This window comes from Bubalus kerabau, chromosome 19, assembly GCF_029407905.1.
Source record: "Bubalus kerabau isolate K-KA32 ecotype Philippines breed swamp buffalo chromosome 19, PCC_UOA_SB_1v2, whole genome shotgun sequence".
NCBI lineage: Eukaryota > Metazoa > Chordata > Mammalia > Artiodactyla > Bovidae > Bubalus > Bubalus kerabau.
This window is the reverse complement of record NC_073642.1, coordinates 4,506,200-4,515,697: the sequence shown is the minus strand read 5'-3', so window position 1 is coordinate 4,515,697 and position 9,498 is coordinate 4,506,200. Positions and strand designations below refer to the sequence as shown.

Sequence of the window (9,498 nt, the reverse complement as noted above, 5' to 3'; positions counted from 1 at the left end):
ACTTCACACTCAAGGATGTCTTTTAGGTCCTTGCCATTTCTATTCTTTATTGAACCCATCTGTACATGAAATGTTCTCCTGGTATATCCAATTTTCTTGAAGAGATCTCTAGTCTTTCCCATTCTATTGTTTTCCTCTATCTTTCCATTGTTCACTTAAGAAGGTTATCTTATCTCTCCTTGCTATTCTATGGAACTCTGCATTCAGTTGGTTATTTCTTTCCCTTTCTTCTTTGTCTTTTGCTTCTCCTCTTTTCTGGCTATTTGTAAGGTCTCCACAGACAACCACCTTCTTGCATTTCTTTTTCTTGGGGGTGTTTTTGGTCATCACCTCCTGTACAATGTTATGAACCTCTGTCCATAGTTCTTCAGGCACTCTGTCTCCTAGATCTAATCCCTTGATTAGATCCCTTGATTCATCACCTCCACTGTATAATCATAAGGGATTTGATTTAAGTCATACCTGAATGACCTAGTGGTTTTCCCTACTTTCTTCAATTTAAGCCTGAATTTTGCAATAAGGAACTGATGATCTGTGTCACAGTCGGCTCCAGGTCTTATCTTTGGTGACTGTATAGAGCTTCTCCATTTTTGGCTGCAAAGAATCTAATCAATCTGATTTTGGTATTGACCATCTGATGATATCCATGTGTAGAGTCATCTCTTGTGTTGTTGGAAGAGGATGTTTGCTATTCCCAGTGTTTTCTCTTGGCAAAACTCTGATAGCCTGTGCCCTTCAATCTATACTCCAAGGCCAAATTTGCCTGTTACTCCAGGTATTTCTTGACTTTCCACTTTTGCATTCCAGCACCCGAAGGTAAAAAGGACATCTTTTTTGGTGTTAGTTCTATAAGGTCTTGTAGGTCTTCATAGAATTGTTTAGTTTCTTCAGTATTAGTGGTTGGGGCATAGACTTGGATTACTGTGATGTTGATAATCTAATAATCTACTGATATTAATAGTTATATGTTGACAACATGTTCTCAGAATTTGTGGCTTTTCACATTTTTCAGTGTTTTTTTTATAAACAAGAACTCTTCTTTTTAAAATAGTCAAATGTGTTAATCTTATAGAGACTTTTTCTGTTTGCATATTAGGAGTTCTTGCTCCAAGATCAGAAAGATGCTTTCTTTTAGTTTCTTTGGAAATTTCAAAGTTTTGCATTTGATATTCATGGTCTTTTTAGAAGGTTTCCATGTGTTCTCATTGTTCCTTCTTATCTGATCATTTTGTGCTATACCCTCTAAGCATGTGTCATACAGGAACCTAATCACTGTAATTTGAGGAATGGCCCACCCAAGGTGTATTCACAAGTGTCAGATAAGAAGTCATGTCTGATATTAAGGAACAGATTTGGTTTGTTTCCTCTTCATCCTCAATACTTAGTACCAAGCTAGTCTAGATTCTGCTGCCTGCATGCAAGCTTGCATTGCAGTCACGTGGACAGAGAGCAGACCAGCAAGCCCAGCCCCTCTAGAGCCCACTTCTCTTAGTGCTACTGAACATGCATTTCAAAAGCGGGAGGTAGGACAATAGGACACACTCTGTGTGAGCCCTGACCTCAACTTGTGATCGTGTGACCCACCATGACACGTGATGCATGACACATGGCCCAGTCACTCTCAGGTTCTAACCAAACAAATCAATTCCTCCTCCTCTGTAGCAATGTTCTATACAAAGGGCTGGGGTTGTTTCCTCCACTGATTTCCCGTTATGGGAGAAGCTTGATTAGAAGTTGCATGTTGTTTATGGAAGAGGCATGATGACTAAGGGACCACTGCTCCCACTCCCTTGACATCCTACTCTTCTGGGTAGCGATTAAGGGATAAAAGGGTCAGCCTTGTCCAAGTTACCTCACTTCACAAAAGTTCTGATTTTTCATCTATAAAATAAGCATGCTAATAGTGCTTTCTCCTTGGCAAAAAAAGCTATAACCAACTTAGACAGCATATTAAAAAGCAGAGACATTATTTTGCCAACAAAGGTCAAGGCTATGGTATTTCCAGTAGTCATGTATGGATGTGAAAGTTGGACTATAAAGAAAGCTGAGCGCCAAAGAATTGATTCTTTTGAACTGTGGTGTTGGAGAAGGCTCTTGAGAGTCCCTTGGACTGCAAGGAGATCCAATAGGTCCATCCTAAAGGAAATCAGTCCGGAATGTTCATTAGAAGGACTGATGTTGAAGCTGAAACTCCAATACTTTGGCCACCTGATGTGAAGAGCTGACTCATTGGAAAAGACCCTGATGCTGGGAAAGATTGAAGGTGGGAGGAGAAAGGGACGACAGAGGAGGAGGTGGTTGGATGGCATCGCTGACTCAATGGACATGGGTTTGAGTAAACTCCAGGAGTTGGGGATGGACAGGGAGGCCTGCCATGCTATAGTCCATGGGTTGCAAAGAGTCAGACACGACTGAGGGACTGAACTGAACTGAATAGTACTAACTGACATAATGCATGTCTTATACCACATGCAGTGCTTAAAGCAATTAAAGAGCTCAATATTATGTTAACAATTTGCTACTACATGATTGTTTGTAGTAAGTCTATTACTGTATGTCAGTGTTTATGTATTCAACAGTTTGCATGTCTTTGTTTCTTCTAACCATAAGATAACTTCGATAGATACATACAGAGCATTAAATTATTCAATTGTTTCACAAGGTGTGTGGAAGTGTTTTAGCATTATGTCCAGAAGGGTGCCTTATGGTAACCAAAGATAGAATACTAAAAATCAACAATACTAAAAATCAACCTTTTGTTGTTGATTTTTAGTACTTATAGCCAAAAACATTTTATCAGGTATTCAGAATGGGGCCTGTTCTATAAAGTATTGCTGTAGAATAGCCATCATATCAATCTGCTACTGACAAGTGCTTTTAACTTAATTAACCCTTACTATACCATACAAAAAGAATCATTAGCATTTACCATCTGGATCAAATTAAATCTATTTTTCATTTCAATGAAAATTTTAAGTCACTATTTGAATTATTTACACAAAGTTAAAGTGATAGCAAAAAAAAAAGCTTTGTTAAAATTTTTAATGTAATTTTATATTTTGCAAAATGAAATTTTTATTTTATTTTTCCTGGTCTTGGAGATTGTATATACAACAAATGTACAGTGTTATCTGCTTGTTTGTTTGTTTGTTTTCAGGTTTTAAAACTTTTTATTTGCATATTAAAAAATTGTGCATTCTAATAATTAAAATCATTTGACCAACAACAAAAAAATGGCACTCTGATTAAACTGCATTTTACAGCTCAAAGGACACCTTGGACCAGCTTGTTTTTCACTCTAGATTTCACTGTCGTCCCACCCAGCTTCCTTCTTCACCAACATGCGAATTCTTTTCCTTGCTTGTCAGCCAGACAGGCAGATAGATGGCAGAGGCAGGAGAGGCCTACGTTGTCAGTTGTTCTCCATTCATTTTAACTTGATCCAACCTCTTTGCATCTTACAAAGTAAAACAGCTATAAGAAGTAAAATAAGGCAATGCTTGCGGAATCTACAGTGCATCCTGGCGGCGCAAGCTTCAGTATGACTCGCCTGCGTGTTTCTCCTGTTCAGCTGTTTCTTTTGAGGGCAGTGGATTTTTCTCTTGCGTTTCTGTTTTCTTCAGTTTCGATGTATTGAACTTCTCAAACTCAGCCATACCGAGTTTGTCAGACATGGTTGCGCGGGAGCGCAGCGAGCTGCGCGCGAGTGAGGTCCGGTCTGTGCAGTGACCGCAGCAGAGTCTGTACGGTGTTTTTGAATGCAACCAACTCCTCATCAACTGTCACGCATAAACCTGAAAATACTGATTACAGATTTTAAATACATCTCTAACAGGTTCTAGGTTATCATTACTTCTGATTTTCTTGTGCTTGTATTATCAAATTGAAATGCTTTTGAAACTTTGGTTCATAATTTAAGAAAGAATAATCATCTTTCCACCATGGTTGTAAGCATTTTCTCTTTTAGATTAATAACACTAACTTCAATGATCAATACAAAATCTCTTCATTACTTCTGTATTATTTATTTCCTCCCTGTTACCTTTACATAGATACCTGACTTCAGAATTTTTCCACTAAAGAATTGTATCAATAGATCATGATGCACAAACATCATAAAAATTGGAATAATACTGTCATATAATCTTTAGCAAAATAGAATGGTCCAGATTCTTGTAAAAAAATATTGTGAAATTCTTACAGTTAAATGACTAGCTGGATGAAAATGCTGTATTTTCTTTCTGTCCTTATAAATGTATTGATAATCTATTTGAGAAAATTCATCTAGGATTCTGTCATCTAGAGATATATGATTTAAGATTTTCTTAATATGATGAATTTCATCATTATTGGAACAGTTTAGAGTGTTGCTATATATAGCTTTGACTTCATCTTCTGATCCAACCCATATGAAATATTTTCCCCTAATTTCAATAAACTTTTAAAAAAGTGATTACATTAAAATGTTTCCAGACTTGTTTTATGCTTTCTTTAAAAATGATATAACACTCTGGGAAATAAAATAAGAAAATTGCAAGATTACATAATAGATAATTTCCCCATGGCATCATTCTTGCAGACAATGCCGTCTGTATTATTTTTCTATAGAGTTAACATTTTAAAGAAATAGTCGAGGGTAATGGGATCAAGATGGTGGAGAAATAGGATGTGGAGCTCACCTTCTTCCATTCATATATCAGAAATATGTCTATACGTGGAACAACTCTCACAGAACATCTACTGAATGCTGCAGAAGACCTCAGACTTTCAAAAGGTCAAGAAAGTCTCTGCACAATGAGGTAGGGCAAAAGAAAAAAGAGAGAGAGAGAAAGCAATCAGGACAGAACCAGTGCCTCTGGGAGGAAGTTGTGAAGAGGAAATGCTTCACACACTGGAAAGTCACCTCACTGGTGGGGACAGAAGGGGCACTTTGGAGCCTCAGAGAGGAATGAAGCAACAGGTATGTGGAGGGCAAAGTAGGGAGAGATCTGCGTAAAGGGTTGGTGGCAGCCAGCACTCCCCAGCCTGAGACACTTTTCTGTCTGCCTGCTGGGACAAGTGGGGGCTGGGTACTGAAGCTCGGGCTCCAGAGGTCACAGAGAGGACTGGGATTGGCTGCCTGAAGACAGCTTGAGGGGATGAGGATATAGTATGGCACAACTGGGGGAATCTAGGAAGAAGCTTGGGCCCATCAGAGGGGCAAGGAACCATTATTGGGGAGTGCCCAAGGAGAGGCTCAGGCTCACCATAAGAGCTTCTTTCTCTGTGTGCTCACAGGCAGCAGGGCACTGCCTGCATGAGCTCTAGCAGTGAGTGCAAGTCGCGGCTGCCACATCAGACTCCAGCAGTGGGCATGGACTGCTGCTGCTTCTGTCACCACTGCTGCTGAGGGCCCTGCAATCTAGTGCTGACCACTGCCCCTTCCTTCTGGGGGTGTGCAGCCTGCTGCAGCTGCTGTGGAAGGACCTGTGACCAGGAGCCAACTGCTGCCCCCACGTCCTGGGAGCCTATATGAGCTGTGCACCTGCACACTCTCTATCAAGGGGATATCAGCCCGAACATGCTGAGGAAAGAGATGACACAAATCCAAACCAAAAACAGCCTTCACACCAAAAAATGTATTAAACCCACATCAGCTACACAGGCACACTCTTGCTTACAAATAGCCCTTGAAAACTATAGTAGATAATGGTTTTTCCTAAACTCACAGACTAAGAGAAATATAGGCAAAATGAAAAAGCAGGGGAAACATTCTCAGTTAAAGAAAATTCCCCTGAAGGAACAAATAATGAAACAGGTCTTTTCTGTCTAATAAACAAGTTCAACAAGGAGATAAAATGCTGAAGGAATTAAAAAAAGCTACTATGGAAATGTAATTATTATAAAAAGGAGCTAGAAACTATGAGGATTCAAGAAAAATTAGAGATTTAATTTGCTGAGACTACAGTTGAACTGTAAACAATGAACAGCAGAATGAATAATACAGAAGAAAAAATAAATGACCTGGAAGATAGGCTAATGGAAATTACCCAATCAAAAAAGCAGACAGAAAACCAAATGAACAAAAATGAAAGCAATATAAGACTTACAGGATAATATAAAGCAGTCCAATCTATACATTATAGGGATTCCAGAAGGAGAAGAAAGAGAAAAGGAAATTGAAAATGTATTTGAAGAAATCGTGGCTAAAAATTTCCCACACCTAAAGAAGGAAACCTAAAGATGTCCAGATATAGGAAGCACATGCATGTTAAACTGTTTCAGTCATGTCCAACTCTTCGTGATCCTATGGACTGTAGCTCACCGGGTTCCTCTGTCCAAGGGATTCTCCAGGCAAGAATACTGGAGTGGGTTGCCATGCCCTTCTCCAGGGGATCTTCCTAACCCAGGGATCGAACCCAGGTCTCTTTCGTATCCTGCATTGGATGCAGATTCTTTACCACTAGCGCCACCTGTTTGCTTCATTGTACTTCTCTCTGAGGTTCCTAAACTCCCCACAAACCCACCTGTGAGGGGACTTCTAATGTGTGGAAAAGTCTCCTTCAGAACTCATTCCCTGGGACAGGTCCCTGTCCTATAATCCTTTGTCTTTTTTTTTGTCTTTATCTTTTGCCCTACCTCATTCCAAGGATACTGGCTTGCCTTTCTGGAAGTCTGGGGTCCTCTGCTAGAAGATGACCTTTTGATGTATTTGTGAGGGAAAAGGTGGCCTCCCCATCCTATTCCTCTGCCATCTTGAATCCACACTGTTTGGGTGGATGATCAAAAGGTCATCTACACGTTGAACAGTTTCCACAGAACATCTTACGAAGCTGACAGAGGACCCCAGACATCCAGAGAGGCAAAGCAATCTCCTTGGAATGAGGTAGGACAAAAGATAAAGACAAAAAGGTAGACAAAGGATTTCAGGACGGGGACCTGGCCCTGGGAGGTAGTTCTGAAGGAGAAGAATTTTCCACACAGTAGGAAACCCCCTCACTGGTGGGTTCAGGGGGAGCCTAGAAACCTCGGGAAGCACAACAAGGCAAAATGGAGAAGATTCATCACAGAGATCATGCGGAATGGCAATTTCCAGCTGAGAAGTGGCTCACCCACTTGTGTCCACATGCAGTGAGTGTAGGCTGGGTGTGGAGGCTCAGGCTGTGGGAGTTGGTCCTCAGGCAAAGGACCAGGGTTGAATGCTATGAAGATACTCTGAGGGGACTAATGTGACATAGCACAGGCAGGACAGGGAAAACTCTGGGATCACCAGAGAAACAAAAGGTCATTCCTGCAGGAAGGCTCTAATGCTGCTTTCTAACTCCAAGCTTGCTCAGAGAACAATGGACCACACCCTAGTGAATAGTGAAGCAGGGCAAGCCAGCTGTGGTCTAGGGTCCCAGAGGCAGAGAAGCAGGCATGCAATTGCTAGAGGTAGAAGGCAAGGGGCCAGTACAATCTTAGCCCCAGAGATTATATCCACCCATCCATCAAGCTGTGAATAGCTGCAGGCAACTACCTATGTCTTCCTGGGATACTGAGTGGCTTAGATCTGCCAAGGGTGTCACAACCTGAGACCAACTTCCCCAGGGAAGCTCACAACCTGCCTAAGACTGTGGCGATCCCCGGGTGGCCCAGCTGGGACCCAAGTGGTTTGGCTCTGCCAAGGATCCCACAAACCAGGCCCAACTCCTCCAGCAAGTGCACAACTCACCTCAGGCTGTGGGGACCTCATGGGGCTCATCCATGGTGAGCACTCCCCACACATCGCAGTGACATCTGCAGGGCCCTCGCTCCCCATAGCACAGCTGAGCAAGTGAGTCTGGGTGAGAAGCCACTCTCGACCCCTTGAGATCAGACTCTGGAGAGGGACTTGTAAGCAGATGCTGGGCAAAAATCAGAGTGGAAGCGTGAGCAGAGCAAAGAAAGGGGACTGCCCAAGAAGTGGCAGATGCAGCAGATTAAAATCTCACAATTAACCTGAGGCTGTGTGCTTTGGTGGCAACTGTGAACTTTGAGAGTAAAAAAGCCTCAGTGTGGAGCAAGGGAATATCTATGTCTGAACTGACTCCACACTGCCCACAGCAGGTCCAGAGATCTTTCTAGATATACTGGAGGACCTTCTGAGTAGGCTAATCAACTGAAGCAGGAAAATGGAGGAATCACATGGACATTTCTCTCACTACGACCCTATATATATTTTCCACCTCCTATTTTTTAATTATTATTTTTCTCCCCATCTTTCTATTTCTCATATTGTCTTAATCTGGCTCTTTATTATAACTTTAATTTTTATTTTTCAGTTCAGTTCAGTTCAGTTGCTCAGTCGTGTCTGACTCTTGCAACACCATGAATCACAGCACACCAGGCCTCCCTGTCCATCACCAACTCTCGGAGTTCACTCAAACATATGTCCTTCGAGTCAGTGATGCCATCCAGCCATCTCATTGTCTGTCGTCCCCTTCTCTTCCTGCCCCCAATCCCTCCCAGCATCAGAGACTTTTCCATGAGTCAACTCTTCACATGAGGTGGCCAAAGTACTGGAGTTTCAGCTTTAGCATCATTCCTTCCAAAGAAATCCCAGGGCTGATCTCCTTCAGAATGGACTGGTGGATCTCCTTGCAGTCCAAAGACTCTCAAGAGTCCTCTCCAACACCACAGTTCAAAAACATCAATTCTTCGGGGCTCAGCTTTCTTCACAGTTCAACTCTCACATCCATACATGACCACTGGAAAAACCATAGCCTTGACTAGACAGATCTTTGTTGGCAAAGTTATGTCCCTGCTTTTGAATATGCTATCTAGATTGGTCATAAATTTCCTTCCAAGGAGTAAGCGTCTTTTAATTTCATGGCTACAATCACCATCTGCAGTGATTTTGGAGCCCAGAAAAATAAAGTCTGACACTCTTTCCACTGTTTCCCCATCTATTTCCCATGAAGTGATGGGATCAGATGCCATGATCTTGATTTTCTGAATGTTGAGCTTTAAGCAAACTTTTTCCCTCTCCTCTTTCACTTTCATCAAGAGGCTTTTGAGTTCCTCTTCACTTTCTGCCATAAGGGTGGTGTCATCTGCATATCTCAGGTTATTGATATTTCTCCCGGCAATCTTGATTCCAGCTTGTGCTTCTTCCAGCCCAGCATTTCTCATGATGTACTTTGCATATAAGTTAAATAAGCAGGGTAACAATATACAGCCTTGACGTACTCCTGTTCATATTGGGAACCAGTTTGTTGTTCCATGTCCAGTTCTAGCTGTTACTTCCTGATCTGCATATAGGTTTCTCAAGAGGCAGGTCAGGTGGTCTGGTATTCCCATCTCTTTCAGAATTTTCCACAGTTGATTGTGATCCACACAGTCAAAGGCTTTGGCATGGTCAGTAAAGGAGAAGTAGATGCTTTTCTGGAACTCTTGCTTTTTCCATGATCCAGCGGACATTGGCAATTTGATCTCTGGTTCCTCTGCCTTTTCTAAAAACAGCTTGAACATCTGGAAGTTCACAGTTCACGTATTTTT

At 41.7% G+C, this 9,498-nt stretch overlaps 1 protein-coding gene across 1 annotated transcript; it reads right to left on the bottom strand.

The window, feature by feature from the left end:
* Positions 1-3,536: 3,536 nt before the first annotated feature.
* LOC129634480 (thymosin beta-4-like) lies at positions 3,537-3,686 on the bottom strand. The gene has a single exon (XM_055556738.1). It carries the CDS (start codon positions 3,672-3,674, stop codon positions 3,537-3,539), a length of 138 nt encoding a protein of 45 aa, XP_055412713.1. The 5' UTR covers positions 3,675-3,686.
* Positions 3,687-9,498: the final 5,812 nt, after the last annotated feature.

What these genes read in the sequence shown, in the direction of transcription:
- LOC129634480 (XM_055556738.1), bottom strand. Translation starts at nt 3,674, where the DNA reads ATGTCTGACAAACTCGGTATGGCTGAGTTTGAGAAGTTCAATACATCG.